Source organism: Catharus ustulatus, chromosome 7 (assembly GCF_009819885.2).
Source record: "Catharus ustulatus isolate bCatUst1 chromosome 7, bCatUst1.pri.v2, whole genome shotgun sequence".
Lineage (NCBI taxonomy): Eukaryota > Metazoa > Chordata > Aves > Passeriformes > Turdidae > Catharus > Catharus ustulatus.
The window spans coordinates 27831443-27849991 of record NC_046227.1 but is presented as its reverse complement, the minus strand read 5'-3'; the positions used below and the strand labels follow the sequence as shown (position 1 = coordinate 27849991).

Genomic DNA, 18549 nt, shown 5'->3' with positions numbered 1-18549 from the left:
ATATTCTTCCTGCCACTGCACTCTAATAGTGGATTAGTTAGTAGGAAAGAGTCAGTAGAAGAGGAGGTAAAATGATGAGAGAAATTACAGCCTAAAAGCAGGATCCTTAAAAGGTATCATCATTATATAGCAATCCTCTAATGCTACCCCCATCACCAGCAGAAATGCCAGAAGATCTGCAGCACATCAGCCAGCTAACCTGCCTGAAAGGTGTTATTGTTGCTGCTTCTGCTGCTTGGCTCAGAAATGTCTCTGCAGCTAAAGAGCTACAGGAAAAGAAGTCAGATCCCCATTAGTTAGGAGAATGCCAGAGGTGAAACTGCAGTGCCTCCCTGGTGCTAGTACATCATTAGGGGTCCCAGAGGAGTGTAGGAGGTGGAGATGTTTGAAGGTTAGAGGAGCTATTCCTTAACTCATGCCTTTTCATTGAAGAGCAGAGGAGGTACACGTGTTGTGTGTGGTTACACAGTGTGACAGGAATGCTGAGAAGGGCTGAAACCCTCCAGCTCCCAGCAGCAGAGTTTTTATTACTGAGAGGATGGAGGTCTCCCTGTCGGAGGGGCTCTGGCAGGGTCCAGTTAGGCAGAGCATGGGGCCAGGCCAGATGTGTCCAGCTCCGTGGTGAGGGACTACAGGAGCTGATAGGAAGCATGGTGTGTTTGGGACAGAGGCAGAAGCTCCATGACAAGGTCCTGCTTTGGAAAGAGAGGCAGGCCATGTAGACTTCAGGGAGTTTTTATATGCGTTTTCTTAAGGTTTCGATAACTTAAGGGCTTGATTAAGGTTCAGCCATCCCTGGAGAGAGAAAGGACTTGAAATTGCTCCACAAATATCCCTGTGTGAAAGGTTTTAAAGCATTGCACATCTGCAATCCTGTGAAGCAGGCCGAGACAGAGCAGGCCTTAGTGAGATTCCTCATCAGCATCGTCCTCTCGCCCCTGTGGAAAGGGAAACAAATGCTGCAACAAAGCGCTCAAACACAACTGCCTTCAGTGAGGCTTCTCAATTTATCATTGGGGATATAAAATGACAGTGGAACATGTTTTTTCAGAGCTCTTTTGTGCTGGTCTGAGCTACATCATTATTGTTGAGTCATCAGGTCGTTGGCCCGTGTATTGGTACCCTGTTGGCATGAAACCAGAAGATATCACCTTCCATGCTGAGCCTCCTGGATCTTCAACAACCAGTCCTTGAAAGAGGCAGAGCACTTGTCAACAGGTCACAGAGGGACTGCAGTCATACTGATTTGGTCTCATCTGTGCCTTGTCCCCTGAGATATTTGGAATTCTCCATGTATTTTACGGCTAGAGTAGTTAACAGAACAAATTCTCAAGAGAAGTCCTCGCAGTAAAGCTGGATGACTTTCTGAAATACACATTTGAATCTATTCCCAGTTATTTTGTGCAATAAAGGTGTGAGAGATTGAAATTCTGTGATGTGTAATATACATAAGGTCAAAATTGGTAGTGGTATTGAAAGATGGGATGCTGTGAATGCCCTAGCACCATGCCTGAGGGTACCCTAAAAACAGTAACTCACCTTTTTTCTTTCAAAACAGGTACTTTTTAAAATTACAACAGGACTTCCTGCCCTAGATTGCTCAGCTGACGTTAACAGATGTAACTTCTGGAAGAGCTTTGTCTCTTTGAGCAAAGTATAGCCAGATCTATTGTTTTGCATATAACCTGTGTGTTTGCATTTTGGATGGTTGCCTAGATGGGCAAATCCAAGGCAGCTGATAAAGCCAGTGTCAAACCTGTGCAATTGCTCAGCCACAGAGATGCTGTGATGACACCCAACATCCCACCATTGAAAAATGAAGGAAGGATTTAGCTGATAGGCTATGAAATGCTAGATAAAGTGAAACCTAGAAGAGAACCTAAGACCTGAAAGAGAAGGCAAAATCTGTCATTGAAGCAGCCAGGTGTTGAGTGCAGATCACCAGTACTCAACTTGGTTTTTCATCAGATGGCAGAACCTTCTCCTTCTGGCAGGCAGCAGTTTCCCTTTGATTAACACAAAAGGCAAGGCTGGGGAAGTGTTATGGCAGGCAGCCTCATCCCTTTACACCACTTAATCCTGACACTGAAGATGTTTCCTCAGTTTTAACAGAAGCAAAATTGAGCTGCTGTTGTCTCTGAAACCAATGCTGACACTCCATTGTGGATGTGAAAATAACTGCCAAGATGGCCTTGTGTTTATGTGTGGGTCTTTTGCACATTCTGCTGAGAATCAGAATAAATAGAAACCCTTTGAAGAGGTTATTAATTAGCCTTCCCCTGACAGATAACTCAGTAGGAAATCCATTAGTGGATGTCCGGGTGAACTCACTACTTCTGGAGCAGCTTTACTGTTTTCTGCTTTCTTGTTTTCATTGCAGATCTGAAGCCCTGGGTGTCGAATTTCACCTATCCAGGTGTGCACGACTTTTCTCAGCTTGCACTGGATGCCAACAGGAACCAGCTCATTGTGGGAGCAAGGTAAAGATAATCTTTTGATTAGTCTGAGGTTGCTGCTCAAGCTCTTTCCCTTCAGGTTCTGGCTTCAGAGGAGAGTGTTTCCAGCTTATGTGGCCAGTTTCCCCCTTGAAAAGAAAGCTATAATTTATGTAGAGGGATTTAGACATTTAGTATAATTGCAAAGAAGAGAAAATTACTAGAATTAAAAAGAAAAAAAAAAAGATGCAATCAAAATGACTGGTTAATGAAGCAGAATGCTGGCATCTCACTCAGTATTGTGAATGTTAGAAGAGCTACAGTAAATCATTCTGCATCATCCCTCTGCCAGCACAGAACTTGACTTTATGGTTTATTTGCCATGGCAAGACTTCTGCTCAGAACCAGGTTCATCTGCACACCTTTGTGTGATAGAGCCAATGTGAATGGTTGCTTTCTTCTCTCTTAGAATCCACTTCAGAACCTTTGTGCTTCAGCTGGCTGATATAGTCAGATCCTCACCCAATGCATTCTGGTGCAACTCTTTCTTCTGGCTCATTGTATATAATTATCATATATTTTCCTTTATTTTTAAATATTATTTTTATTTAGGATTATCACAAGAGGAGGGGACAAACACAGAAGATAAGCACAAGGTCTTACAAATTTAGAGCTGCATTTGTAATGGAGAAAAGAGCTATGCTTCAGTGAAATAATATATGTAAGAAATGTAAGAAGTGGTTGAATCATGACTCCCAACAGAAACTATTTTTTGTTGCATAATAAAAAGATAAGAAAAGCCAAAAAAAAAAAAAGAAGATACTAAGCATGGCTTAACAAATCAGTTAAAGTATAAAATTTAGAAACAGATAGCACTGTGGTATCAGTCTCTGCTATTAACAAAAATGGAGGGAGAGCACTTTCTTCCCAGTGTATTCAGCAGTAGAGAACAGGAATATGAGGAGCAGAGGTGGATGGACTCATGGTATGGGCAAGAGAAAAGAGCAAGATGTGTAGAAGAAGGAGAGTTTTATGCTTCACAGAAACAAGTGTGATATATGTTTTCTGCCTGTATATGTGCAGTAAATAATAACATTTACCTTCCTGTAGCTGTTCACATTGCCAGAGGCCCTCCTGCTTTTCATACAGAAGCATTCTACTTTTTAAGCTGCGGCTTTACTTTTGCTGGGATCTTTAACCAGAAATTATTAATATTTATTACCTCAGAACAGCATTACTTTGGGGATGGCTGTGAACAGTGCCTTCTGTCAGGCATTGCACAGGCACGGTGCTCTGAGGAATTTGTGGTTTACATAATTGGGCTGCACAGCAGGTTTCCCCATGCAGTCCCTCACCCCTCCTCAAACCCCACAGCACGTCCTGAAGGGACTCTGCCTCCCCGAGAGTTTGTACGAGTGTGGTTAGACAGGTACAACATCATCACAAACAGGGCAGTGACAGCAAAGCTGGCTTCCCACTGGAGGTACACTCTATTGCATGGCATTGCCTCATGAGGAAGCAGTGACAAGTATTTATAGAATTAACTTTAAAAGTCAGTTTTCATGAGACACTACCCACCTGACTGGGAGACTGAAAGTTTCAGTGGTGCCACATGGCTGTGCTGAGCAGTTCAGGGTACATTTGATGAAGATGTCATTTCCCAGGGCATTTTTGGTTTTTTTTTTGGTTTTTTTTTTTGATTGGATACACATGCTTGGTGTGGAGAAAGTGTGGAGTGCTGAGCCCATTTTATCATCTCAGCTTCACCCTGTGGGAGGTGATGGGGGGAGGCTCTTGAAAATGGGATGTGGATGGGGTCCTTGGTGCTGCACAGCTTGGGTGCACTGAGCTCCTGGAGCTGTGGCTGAGAAATGGGAAGGGGAAGTAAAGCCTTTTCTGTTCCCTCCTTCCCTGATAAATCCACACCTTGTTCTGGACTATTTTTAGGGGTGATTTTTTGAGTCATTAGTTGCTCGTGCACCATCTGCTTGAATTTGCAAATGAAACAATACCTCAAAGAGATAGGAGCTGTCTCTATCCATCTCTGCAGGGTGTAATTTATGAAACCTAAATTTAAATGTTAACCATGTTTAAATGTGCTGCTGTAGATCATATTAGTAGTAATGCCAGCTATTCTGGGGTTGTGGAAGGAGTTTGGGATTAGGGTGGCGTTTATAAGTACTCCCACTTCTCAATTTCCTGGTTAACATCATTCTCTGAGATGATAGCATTATAAATTATTTCAGACTACTTCTGTCTGTCTCTATTTAAAAGCAGTATGACCTCACCACAGCATCTCTTTGGCTTAGTTTGTCCTGTGTTTCAAAGCTTCAGAGAAAATACTTCCTAGAAAACCCGGGGGTTCACAAGAGTTTTTGGTTTCAGGAATTGGACACAGCGTGACTGAAACTGTAAGAAGTATTGAGGGCATGCCATGCAGACAGAGAGCTGGAATAACATGAGCCTCAGATTTTTAAGCTTTATCCTTATCTAAGAGCCCTCCTTAAATGACTGGTGCTGTCTGAGAGTAAAACAGAGGAGTTTGATAACTCCACTGCACCAAACACCTGCCAAGTTAAAATCCCAGAAACAAAAGAATTAGTTTCAAAAGCCCACCATGGTTTCTAAGCAACGTATTTACTTGTCACATCATTTGTAAAATCCAAACGCTTGTGAGAAAGGATATGAATAGTTTAGAACATTGTAAATCTACACTACCCATATTATGAGTCACATTTCATTAAGTATAAAAACACACATTTCAAAAATTCATAACCTTCATTTTGACTCACAGTTCACATGTTTTGTTTTTGTTTTGGATATAGTGTTAGTGTTATAATGTACTGTTTTTCTTTTGTGAATGAGTGATTGTTTTGAAATATTTGCTGCTTTTTTCAGCTCTTGAGCACAAGTGATCACCATTTGAGTTTATTTTAATGGGAGGAAAAACTATAATCCAGACCTCATTATTAGTGAGAAAAAAATTGAAGATGTGGTCACAGTGATTTCACCTGTCTGTTGGAGAAGCAGCTCTGCTGTCTCACCTGTGCTGTAGGCAGGGTGCCCAGGCCCCAGGGAGTGTGAACTTTGTGGAGGAGGGCATGGTGTAGCTGTGACATTCCACCTCCTCAAGGAGCCTTACTCCTTGAGACTGTCTCACTGCTGGCTGGGCACAGACAGAAACCAGTGAAGAAGTGATGATGTGAAAGACCCTGCTTGGAGGCAGGCCAGAAATCATGCTTCACAAGAGCTCCCTGGTGAGGACAACATAAAAGGTGTACAGGAGAGTGGTTGAGACACCATGTGACAATCTGACACAACAGCAAGCTGAAGGGAAACAGCTTGGGAAACAGGAGGATGGCACCCAAACAAATGAGTGTACAGAGAGTGGTGGGGAAGTCCTAAGGGAAACATTTTACTTTTCCCAGAAGGAAACTACAGGAGTGTGAGCCTGGGGCCATAGCCTGATGGGGCTGTGGATGCAATAGCATGGCTACAAGGGTCAGCCATTCAGTGAGTGGAGGTGTTACTGAGGAAAACCAGCCAGAAAACACCATGGCCAGAAGCCCTCACTGTTCTGCCTAGAACAGCCAAGAGGGCTGTCAGCTCCATCAGGAGATTGGAAAGGATCATACACCATGGCTGTTGCACAGGGAAGTGCAGCTCAGGAGCCCTTGTCACAGCTGGATGTTGCCAACAAGAGCCCTGAGCAGGGAGCAAAAGCTGCATCAGGGGACTCAGAACTGGCAAGTAAAGTACTCATCATGATGGACTGCCAGACTTCTCTGCAATAAATGTAAAACTACTAAGCTGCTGGTGATGCAAGTCTTGATGCTTGACAGAGGTGATTTTCATACTTGATTTAGAACTGATCTGAATGTGCCTGTTACTGCCAAGTAGATAGGTGCAAGGGAGGAGATATTGTAGAATCATAGAAAGGCTTGGGTTGGTAGGGATCTTAGAGATCATCTAGTTACAACCTTCCCACCATGGACAAATATGCCACCCACTAGATCAGGTTTCTCAGGGCCCCACTAAACCTGGCCTTGAACACTTCCAGGGGTGGAGCATCAATATGGTGAGTTTGGGGAGCAGGGAAGGTGCTGTATGAATTTCAAGGGTTCTTTTAGGGGAAGCACACCAGCCTAGGCACACCCTTTTCTGACTATTATGGTTCTGGCTGTATGAGCATTAAAAAAACGTCTGGATCATGCAGGCTTAGTAGCTGAAGGCTCAGTAGAATGACTGATATCCCAAAAGAGGTTCCTTCAAGTTAGAGCTTGCAGAAATATGACAAACTGTAAATATATTCTAGGACCCTCAACCAGCAGGTTTGGCACCCTGAGTTTATTGAAAGTCTCTGGTGTATGATAGATTAGCCTGTCAGGCACCAGTTTACATGCAGATTTGTGACTGAACATAGGCTCTTTCCTGCCTGTTTGGCAGAAAGCTCCAGAGCACCGCAGTAAAACGCTCAAAACCTGTGCTTGTCAGAAAATATCACTGTTACCCTTGGGCACCTTCAATCCTGTCCACATCTGGGCTGCCACTAAACCTTTAAGTCTTCACAGATAATGTTGTCTAGGCAAAAAGCATTTTGCAAACCAGGAAATTCAGTGGCAGCAGTTGGGTCAGAGTAGTGCCACAGATCCACAGAATATAAAATCTGTCAGCAATACTTTCTGTTGCTAAATGATCAGGGTCCCTCACCAACATTTATCCTCACAGGGCTTCAGTGAGGCAAGAAAGCACTAATAATTTCACACTACAGATAGGAATCCAAGGCCAAGAGGGATTAAGAGCCACCCTGGCCTGTGAAAAGGCTGTGATGTTGAGGCACATGAATATATAACGTATCTGAAAAGTAGTACAGCACTGTGCATAACACAGCTACTCCTGCATTCTGAAGATACCAGTCAAGGTTTGCACAACCTCAGTCTGCACTTGACTAATGTGGACATAACAAAGCTCTTTTCTCAGCTCAGAAAATCCATGGCAGGGGTATAATTTGGAACCTTTAGTCTTGTATTTCCACTTGGTATTTTAATCACTTGCTCTCAGCCTTGCTTCTCCAAAGAAGATACAAAAAGCATTCATGAAAGCTTGTGAGTCTCATGGACTTGCTCTGGCAAAGTGGGGCGTCAGCATGGCCAAAAAAGTCAAGTCTCATATAGGACACACAGACTAACATGCAAATAAGTTAACATAAGCACAACCACTTGGGCATAGCTGACAGTTATGTAGTCCACAGGTTTGCCCTGAAACAACCAGCAGTGGTGTGCCATTTGCCCCTGTTAGCAACTGACTACAGGATATTTCTCAATACTTTTCTGAAAAAAATGGACCGAACCATTTCTGGTGGCTTTGCGCTATTTTTGCACAGTCTTGCGCCAGTGTTACCTCCTGCTAAGTCACATTGGGCTGAGAAATTACCTTGCCAGTTGAAGTATTAACGAGGACGTGAGCAAGCAAAGAGCCTGATAATGTTTTTGATTATATCCAGATCATAGGTGGGCAGCTGAAAGCACTAGTACAGAGAAATGGAGAGAAACAAATGCCTTCCTTTCTCACTGTGATTTTTCCTATCAGACAAAATAATGCTCTAATTAAAGTTGCATCCCTGTGTCATAGACTGGACAGGGGCAGATAATGTGATGATGTGAGGGGGAAAAAACCCAGATTAGTCTCTGAAATTAACAGAAACTTTCAAAGGACCACGGTTTTTGTAAAAGGCGTTGCTTGACCTGTGACGTAAAGAATGTGGTGAAGGTGAGAAAGCTGTGATTAGACACTGCAGCTAGTTAAATCCATAGTTGGGGTGCACAGTTTCTTTACAAAGGGAACAAAAGTGTGGTTTAAAGTGCAAGTTTTAACCTCTCTGATTGAGCCTGGGATAGTTCAAAGGGAGATTTTCTTCTCTGATACTCTGCCAAGTGAGGTCAGCTCAGCCCTTGTATAAAGTGTGGAGGGTGAAGCCTCACTGGGGTTTTTTACCTATAGGATTTGCTTTCCTCTGCTGGTCTGCCACCAGTGTCAATTTGGAATACCCTAAATCTATGCTGTTCCCGACTTATACCCCTTTGGGAGGAGGGGAAGAGATGTGGAAAAGATAAAGGACAGGGTTTTTTAATTATGGGATTCTGGGAGGTTTAGAGCCTGGCCCAAATTTTGTTCAAAGTGTAATAATATTTTCTTTGTTAAAATTTGTGCATTTTTCAAGCAAAGAACATGAATTTTAGTTAACTCAGAATAAATAAATCAAATAAAATGCTATACTGCAACACTGTTAGATTGTTGGAAGAGATCAATGTGCACAAGAAGTTGCAGCTGTAGGAGGGCAAAGGGGCAGTTTGGAACATTAATGTTGTACATGGAGAAGAGGGTGAGGCAATGACAGTCTCTGGTCTGTCATCTTTGTCAGCAGGGAAAACAGCTGGTCCTTCAAGTTGCCTGCAAGGCAGCACCATCCACCTCTCTGCAAGTTACCTCAGCATTGTTGTGGGGCTGGGCACTTTCCCAGCCAGTGCCTGCACAGCTAGTGCTGCGTGAAAGGCAATCTTCGCGCAGCACAGACTGATAGGAAGCATCTTTACACAGCAAATTGCAGGCCTCACTAGAAAAATATCTCATATTCCAGATAAAATGAAAATTGGTGATACCCTATCACGAAAGCAGCCACCCATGAGAGGCTCACTTGCTTTAGTAACACACTGAGAATAATTAAGTTTGAAGATTGTGTTTCTGAGAGTGGGATGGGTGCAAACACAAGGTCAGGATACTTTGGCAAAAGCCTTGGAGACTTGGACATAATGTGTTTTACAGCATCACAGAATGGGGCTGCAGAGCAATTTTCCTCTGCATTACTGAGAATACTTTCTCTTGCTCTGGTTAAGGTAGTGTCTATGTCAGTTCTGTACAGCACAGGTCACCACAGTGGTTTGCATATCACTTTATATCCAGATGTTTAGGTGATAAGCCTACTGTTTTGTGCCACTGCAAAAGTATAAAAACCCAGCAAAGAGAAGGGATTGTTGGGCAATAACTTAATCTCACCAGCCAAGTCCATCAGTATTTACACACAAGTCATGTTGTAAATAGGCAGGTGGGGAGGCTGCCAGGGAAGATTTGAACCATAATCACTACATAAGAAGAAGAATAATTTTATGTTGTGACTTACTGAAAGTGATGGGCAAATAGAGGAGCAAAGGTCTCTGTGTCTTGGGGCCATATCAAGGTGCTCTAAGTGCTCTGTGACTGCAGCTGGATGAGAGAGGAAGAGAGGAGCTGTCAGACACATATCAAAAAAGACTTGAGGCGGCATGTTGGATAATATGTGATGGTCTGAGAGATGGAGTCACTCTTCCAGAAAAATAAGAACAAAACTACACATGAATTTTGAAAATTTCTTCTCAGTTTTCATCTCTGAGGTTTTAAAGAAACTCATCTAGTGAAAAAGAGGTAAGAAAATAAAACAAAACAAAAAAGAAAATTGACCCTAATTTGATAAACCTATACAAACAATATTACAAAAAAAAATAATAATCTCAATCCCTATTCTTTGAAGTGTCTCAGGAGCATAGCAAATACTATAACCTCCAAGGATTTGGAATCACTCTGAAGTGAGACTTTGCCTCTCCTGCTCTGGGGATAGAGAACAGCCAGAGCATCAGAGCCAGCTTGCTATTCCTTTAGCAAACTGATGGAAGAGGGGACAAGGCTGTCAATCCAAAGGCCAATCCCCTTTCTGCTTCTCCCTTCCCCAGCAGCATCTATCCATCTAGATTTCTCCTGTTGGCATAGCCCAAGTGTGCCTCAGCTTTGTTGTTGTCCTGCCTGCTCTGCAGCTGTGTCTGCCTCTTTTGACTCTTCCTAGAGTTGGCCCTGAATATACAACATCAAGAGAAGCATGGCTGTGCCATGTGCCCTGCACCATTAAAGCTGATGGTAGTTCTCCACTGAATGCAATATAGAGGAATTTCATCCTTGTTTCCACAGAGAAGTACTAACTGGGCTTCAGTGCAACACAGAAACAGTAGCTGAGCCTTTGGCTTAATTTGGAAGCTGTTTAATATGAATGATATGCTGCCTGCATAAGGATCCTCTTCTAAAAGGTTCTTTCTCTAGCTCTGGCTGAATTTATAACTGAGAAAAGTTGCATTGGGAAAAGCAATTCTTCATACAGCAACTGCATCATATTACTGTCTGCCATTTAGTGTGGTTCTCTGTTGTACATCTATTGATTTTTGAGGAAGAATGATGTATTGGACAAGTTTTTCTTCAATAGAAACAAAATTACTGGTGAATAAGGATCCAGCTTGTAGGGTAGCTGCTGGTCCTCCACATTTTCTCCAGCAAGTGTTTGCCAGGTGCTTCAAATGAACCACTGGAGTAACATTTGCAAATGGATTGTCACATCACACTCTGGACCAGGCGTGTAATTAACTCCTTTGAAAGCAAAGGCCAGAATCATCCTTCAGGAGCTGGGTTTCTTGGTATGGTTGGCCAGTTCTGAAATGTGGATAACCATCTGAAAAGTTCAGCCACAGCTGGACCTGTGTAGAGGCACTGTGTGTTAATCTAGCATGAGATTTGGTAGCCAATAGTCCTGGGGTCTGATCTTGATTCCATCACTGTCTTGCTGTGTGCTTTGGAGAAGGTCATTTAACCTTTCTCTGGCTCATTTTCTCCATTAGTATAAGGAGGGGAATGATACTAACCAGCTCCTAGGGAGTCGTGAAGCGTGACTAAGCTGTGTTTGTCATGTAGTGTGGAAGTACAAAGTTATCTAAGGCCTCCAGGAGCAAAGATAGGCAGAGCTGACAGGAGCTGCTGGCTCCTAGCCTGAGGCTCAGCCCCAGCATGTGGCTTCCAGGGGTGTCAGAAGGGAGCATTAGTTGTCATATGCATAATTCTGTGTCTTGTTTCATATCACCCAAAAGACCCCATTCTGTTAATTATTTTTCTTATTATCTACTCTATGACAGTTGTGGGACCTTCTTGCAGACCTGGACCCTGACTGCAGCACAACCCCACCCTGAGGAGGGGAAGTGAGAGGGAAATGCAGATCTCTCCTTCCTGGCATCCTGACATAGGATGCATTGGAATGGTTCGAAAGTGTGACAGAGAAGGCTCTGACTGGACATTAGGAAGCATTTCTCTACTGAAATAGTCTATTTTATTTTATTTTGTTTACACAAGAAACCTCTTCTCAGAGCACCATGAGCCTATCTGAGGCTCTGGTATCTCACCCAGGCTTGTTGCATGACTGGAGCAGTCCCCAAAAGGGACAGTAACTCTTCACTCAGTTCTCTTCAACTTTCCCTGTCCTGGTTTTGGTTGGAATAGTGTTAATTTTCTTCTTCATAGCTGGTACAAGGCTGTGGTTTGGATTCAGTGTAAGAACAATGTTGGTAAGACACTGATGTTTTAGTTTTTGCTAAGCAGTGCTTGCTTATGCTAAGTCAAGGACTTTCCAGTTTCCCATGCTCTGCCAGGGAGCAGATGCACAAGAGGCCAGGAGGGTGGCCAGGATAGCTTGAACTATCCAGAAGGATATCCAATACCCTGGAACATCATGCTAGAGTACATTAACTGGGGGCAGTTGGCCAGGAGGGGCCAATTGCTGCTGGGGGATGGGATGAGCACCAGGCAGGGGGGAGTGAACAAATTTATTGTGCAGCATTTGTACTTGTTGAGCTTTAGTCCTCTTTCTCATTATTATTATTGTAAGAACAACAACAACAACAACAATTGACTTTGTTTCAATTATTAAATAGTTCTTATCTCAGCCTGTGGGTTTTACCTTTTCCCAGTTCTCCTCCCAGTCCCACTGAGGAGGGTGGGAGTGAGTGAGTGAGTGGTTGCATGGTACTTAGTGACTGGCTGGTGTTAAACCACAACATTCTCTCAACGTGTACTTTTTATGCATGATCAAACATTATTATCAGCTTCTGTTGGCTTTGTTTCTACTTGCAGAGTAATTGCCTAGAAAGAGAGGGAGCTTAAGACAGCCTGCCCTGTAAGGAGGAAGGGGGGAACTTCCTACACCTACTATGAGGTGCAAGGAAGTAGCAACAAATGAGCAGGTGTAACATGTAGTGATAGAGACCAGCTGAGTTAAGGCATTGTTGGTTTCTGTGTGCATGTCTAAGTCCTGAGAGATTCTGGTACTGTCAGCATGTGGGCTCTCATGGTTCCAAACTTGATAGCAGGGGTTATTCTGAAATGTAGAGAGGCTTTCTTACCTACTTGGTGTGTGAGGAGTTAGGAAATGTGAACAAGCCTCACTTATCTGAATAGCAAATAAACCCTGAAGCTAGGATAGCCTTTTATTTATACATGAGAGTCCATCAACTGCAGGGATGTTCTTCCTGATCTACCTACAGCAGAACTGGAAAGCTGCTCTCTCTTAATTAGGAGGAAGCACCTTTTAATCAGCCAAAACAGTGGTGACAGATGTGGTGCCTGGAAAGAGGCTCTGAGAAGGCCTGAACGAGTGACTGAAGCATGTTGCAATGCTTTGCTTACAGAGCTCCTAAGAAGAAGGGTCTCTGTTATTATTCAGGCACTCTTGTTGTGTGGCTTCCCAATGGAAAGGTTTAAATTTGTCTTGTATCTCTATTGCTCAGTGGCATCATAGCCAAACTGCTCTGCCTTCAAAGTAAATTGTTCCAAGGCCAGGCAAAGTATGAACAAGTGCATGGGCACCATATTACAGAGTTCACCCAAGGTGCTATTGGCTACATGAAATTTGTACTTAATAAGATTTGACTTGGAAATGTCATGGCAAACAGATTTAGGTGGGTATATTCCTACACACACTTTCCTGAATCACATCTCAGCTGCTCTCTTGCTGCTCTGGTATGTGTGGTACCAGCACAGTGAGCACTTAATCATTTTACAGGCAGCCAAATACAAATTATGAAGCCAATTAACAAATGCTTTAGTTTAAAAGATTTCTGCTGCAGTTTGACTCTGTTCATATGCACACAGGATAGAGCTCCCAGTTAAGAAAGTAATTCCACATCTACTCATGAGTTTAAATAACACTTCAGCACAGGTTTACATGCTGTGCTCCAACTTTGGGTGCGAGTTATTCTCCTTACTAGGGCATAAACTAATGGTCCAGGACATCATCTCCTGGTTGTGCTGCAGATATGTTCTGTGATGTTGGCTAAATTGCACAATCAGTACTTTAAATTTAAATGAGAACGATGTATTTTTTTCCCTTTTCTGGATGTATTCAGATGGCAAATTCTTTCAGCCTAGGTTTTATAGAGCAGGACAGTCTTTACAGCAGCTAACTTTGTATATCTGAGCTGGGGAATAATATCCCACTGCAATCAGAGGTGACTGAGAGAGGAGCTGCCCTGAGGTTGTTTGAACAGGCATTGGCTGGGAATCAGTCTCCAGAGGAACCATCATCAACCCACTCTGTGTCTTAATACAACAAAACCACAGCCTTGCTGGAGACTTCAGGGCACTACTGTTTAACACGGGTGTTTTCAGAAAGGCACTGATGTCTATGAAAAATAAGGCTAGTTGTAATAATAATTACTAGTTTGAGGCATAATGTCATTTGTCCCAGCGTACTCAGAGGAGTGTAGTCACTTGCTCTGGAGATGGCTGAAATGCAGCCAAAGCTGGGCTAAAACAAAGTTTGGGTTTAATATGTGAAGTAGTGTGGCCTTTTAGGATAGCAATTAAGAAGGTTGTCCTATCCCTCCAAATTTGTGCACCAGCTTTTCATACAGAAGAAGGAGGATATTCGAATATCCTGGCTGCACCAGGCAATTGCTCTTCTGGCCTAGTCTGGTGGGTTTAATTTATGAGAGAAAGGAATTCACTTACAAGAGAAGATGGGAGGGGAAAAAAAAAGACCAAGAAGGTACCTCATGCATTCATGTGGAGATGTCAATGTTCTTATATACTTCTTAATCATACTCCTTCTGCTGCTCTAAATTATAGTTCAGCAGGGTATTAAACAGACATAACTTCAAACACAAGCAGAAAAAAAGGACACAAATGGGGCAATTCTAGCTACAATAAACCATGCCTGTCATTCAGAGACCTTGCTCATTTTTGGACTGAAATTGCAGTTAAAATGCAATTCATAAAAATGTCACTGTCTGATTCAGCAGATATTTCCCTTTGGCGTTTTACTCCTGGTACAGTTTTACAGAACAAGTATGGTTAAAAGAGCATGTTATTAACTAAGGATTAGTCAGTTCTAGCTGGGCAGGTCAACTGGAGTCGGGAGGTGTCTCTGACAGCCTGGTTTGCCTACAGGTGTTTGTATTGCTACTGGTAGGATGTGAGAAGGATCAAACAAACAAAAAGAAACTGCCAGTGCCTGTACAGACACCAGGTGAAGCAAGCTGATAAAAGACATCGGGAAACCCTCCTTTCTGTAAGAAAGCCCAAGGTCAGACTTAGAGAACTAAGGTTAGTATAAAGCTTTTGGAAGATCATTGTGCTATTAGCCCTGTGTTCCTGCCTGGTTTAGGTCTCAACCACTTGAGTGGCTTTGTCCAGGTGCTACACAGCAGTCACTGAGAGAAAAGACTGTCTTTATTGAAATGGACACTATCCCTGTCTGCATCTGTTTTGGCTGAGTGCAATGAAAATTGTTTCCTTTGGATATGTCTCTTTCATTAAAGATATTTTTGTTGAATTTGCTCTGCAGTGCTGTCAGGGAAAAAAAAAACCCCAAAGCCTAATATTGAAACTTATTACCTAGTCAAACTGTCCAGCTTTTTGCAAGCCTAGAACAAGGACCTGAAATCTGCATTATAAGGCTTGCAAAATCAATGCATTTAAATAGCATGCTTAACAAAAGGAGAGAAACTTCAAGTCCCTAGTTATGAGAACTCTTTTCTTGAGGGTATTGTAAGATTGGAGGCCTTTCCCAGCAGAAGGCTGATTCCATGATATCTCATGTTTTGGAGTTGCATTCATGTATTGGTGTGAGTAGGTATGTGGTGTTCTAAGGGAAGCAATCAGGTCTGTCACTGGATGAGAATTTAGCTTCATTTTGAAATTTTAGCTGTGCGTAGCTTAGTGCTTCTGGTCTGCTGCATGCACCTTTGTTTAGGTCTGATGCTGATGCTAAAGAGTTAACAATTTTTTTATTGGGAAAGTATGCAGTCCTTTGAGACAGAATAGGGTTTCAGAGAGTACAAAAGAACTGCTGGATCTTCAGTGACAGGACTAGGAGAGAGGATGGAGATTCCCTCTGTGTGAATGTGTCTATACTTCTCTGTGTACTTACAGGAGGTATAATAATCACTGATACATTTTCTTCAGATATTGCTAATGGGTCTCATTCTTCTCTGGGTAACCAGTCCCAATACAGAATACAATGGTGCAGGTCAAGAGCAAGTCAGAGCTATATCAGCTGAAGATTTGGTATCAGGAGTTTGACGTCCCAAGTTCCCCTTCATCCTTGTCCCCATCCTTCTTTATTAACAGTTAGTAGTGTTTGAGAGCTTTTGATTTATTTATAGAACTGGGACAAAGTACACAGGCAACTCTGTGCTTATGACTTAGAGGATACAGAGGTGACACATAACAGAAGGAAAAATTGCTCAAGCCTTGTCGTGGTCACTGTGACCCGATATGAATCTCTCACTATTGAAGTTTGAATTGCTTTCTTTGCCTGGTCAGGGTGTGCTGCTGTTCTGACCCTAAAGAAGGCTCTTCTGAAGAGTCCTCAGGACCTTTTCATCACAATAGGATCTTTCCTCTGGGGTAACTGACCTAGGACTGGAACTTGCATTTTTACTAGGTGAGGGACTCTGTACACTGGCATTTCTAGAGTAGATGAACCTGTATCATCAAAGCTGCACTTCCTACCATTTAAACAGAGCCACTTCCTGAAGTATAGTTCAATTCACTTTATATGATATAAATGTGTGTTCTCTGGGACATTGTGGATGTTGGAAAAGGATCACATCTCCTTAGATCTTGTGACAGATGGAATGTAAAAAAATGAAGTGGCCAAAAGCCTCAAGCACACAATCCAGTCTGTATGGGTTAGTATATCAGCTGATTCCTGGTAACTGCATTGTCTTAGCAAGCAAAAATAGATCCTGAGATGAGATAAATCCTGTTAACTAAGCCTTATCTGTAGATGTTTATGCAAATATGTGTTGCCTCCTATTTGTGATGGGATATGAACATTCAGAAGAAGGGTGACAGGAGCTCAGCTGATATGTGGTATCTCATGCTACAGTGACTTCTGTCAGGAATTCCCTTGCTTTGCGTGTGAAGAGACGATGACAGGAAGATTGGGAATATCTGCAGTCACTGCCTTGATTTCCCTGCTGATTTTCTGTGCAGAGAGATTCCACTGAGAAGTATCTGCTCTCTTCTCTTCCACAAAGTCCTGAATGGGAATTCCCACAAGAACAGGCCTGGGGGAGCATACTAGGAAGTCAGCTCTGCTCCAGCTGGCTTCTGTCCAATCCCAATTTTCTCAGAACTCAGTGAAAAACATGACTACAGCCCATACGGACTTCAACTAAAGCCTGCTGAGAGTTTGCAAATGGCCTTTTGTGGTTGGGATTTGATTGTGGTTCTTCATTATGGATTGTAGAATATTTAATACTATGACCTGCTCAGAACTTTCCTACCAGATTCACTAAGACACTGATGAATAAGCCAGTGAACAGGCATATAACTGCTTTTGTATTCTGTGGAGAGGAATCCAGGAAAACCTTTTGTTTGTAGACATGAATGACCAAAAACTATTACTTGCTTTAATAACTTTTCTCCTGCTTCCTTGGTAGCCTAATACTTTGTAATTTTTCTGCTTGTTCATGCAGGAACTACCTCTTCAGACTTAGTCTACACAACGTTTCTCTTATTCAGGTATGTTCACTTTTTACTCTCTTATTTTATTTGACTTGTTAATGAAAGTTCTGTAATATTTGATGTACATTTTCAGAAGTCTATATAGTGTAAATTTGCCCAAAGTGGTGGAGCAGGAAGAATACAAAGAACCAGATGCCTATTCCCACTCCAGTGATAGTGCTGGGGGAAGGGTTCTGCTACACTTGCCCACTTGGATGGTGCTCTCTGGTTTTGGTTCTCGAGTATTTGGGTGGTAATGGCATCTGCCAAAAATATGGCATCTTTAGGAAGAAAGCATGTGTGACTGATACAGGCTTAAACACAACAATCAATAGAAATCCTTGGCTTCCTTAAGACATGTCAGCAACATTCTGGAGAAGGTTTTACTATTCTCATCCATGCTCATTTTAGCCCTTGTAGGCCTTTGTGAATGTGGATTGTTGAGGAGCTGTGTTTTGCTGAATGCATTACTAAAACCATGACTGGACTTGCAAGCTTTCAAGAGACAAAAGGCGCTGAAAAATATGTGTTACTTTTGTCTTTCCAAGGGCTTGAAAATATCCAACACTATTAGGACTTCAATCTCATTGCCCTGAATCTGGAATTGAAGGATGCAACAAAAATTGTTAATGAAAACAGCGGCTGCTTATCTTTAAACAAATTAACTCTTATGCTCTGGGATACTTACCATCTTCTATAGTTGCTAGATCACCAAAGAAGTATTCAGCATTTTTTCAGACAGACTGAGAGGCCTTGCTCCTGTACCTGACCACACAAAGAAGCCATTAGAGTAGCATTGCCAGCCATTCTGATGTGCACAAGCCTTTTGCTGTTAGTAAGAGTTACAAGTAGAGCTGGAGAGAAGAAAAGATGTTTAATGGTTGTAAAATGCATTGAATCTTCCTTTAAAAGGAAAACAAAGTCCGGAGTTACCAATGACAACAATAAAGAGTTAGAGAAGCTGCTACTCCCATTTGGCAGTGCCTTCCCTTTTGCAGAGCCATATTAGCATGGCTGGAAGGTTTCCAGCGAGCACACAGGAGAGGGAAGTCTCTGTAGTTATGAGAGGTGTCATACCTTCTGCAACGCCTGCTATCACACTGCCTGACACAGCCTCTGCTGCTTGTCAGGGATCCCCTTCCACAAAACCCAATTGTGAATCTCCCTCACACGCTTCTGAAGCCAGGCTTGGCCCTCTTCAGTGCAGTGAGTTTCCTTTTCTACTCTGCAACACATGGGAAGTCTCCTTCTATGGCACTGG

The 18549-nt window shown here is 42.6% G+C and overlaps 1 protein-coding gene across 4 annotated transcripts in view; it reads left to right on the top strand.

The window, feature by feature from the left end:
* SEMA5B (semaphorin 5B) overlaps positions 1-18549 on the top strand; it is a 267399-nt gene that overhangs the window by 144975 nt on the left and 103875 nt on the right. For all 4 annotated transcript variants that reach the window (XM_033064123.1, XM_033064122.1, XM_033064124.1 and 1 more), the window contains exons 5-6: positions 2381-2480; positions 17261-17306. In XM_033064123.1, the coding sequence (XP_032920014.1) occupies positions 2381-2480; positions 17261-17306 (146 nt within the window). The remainder of the gene's footprint in view (positions 1-2380; positions 2481-17260; positions 17307-18549) is intronic.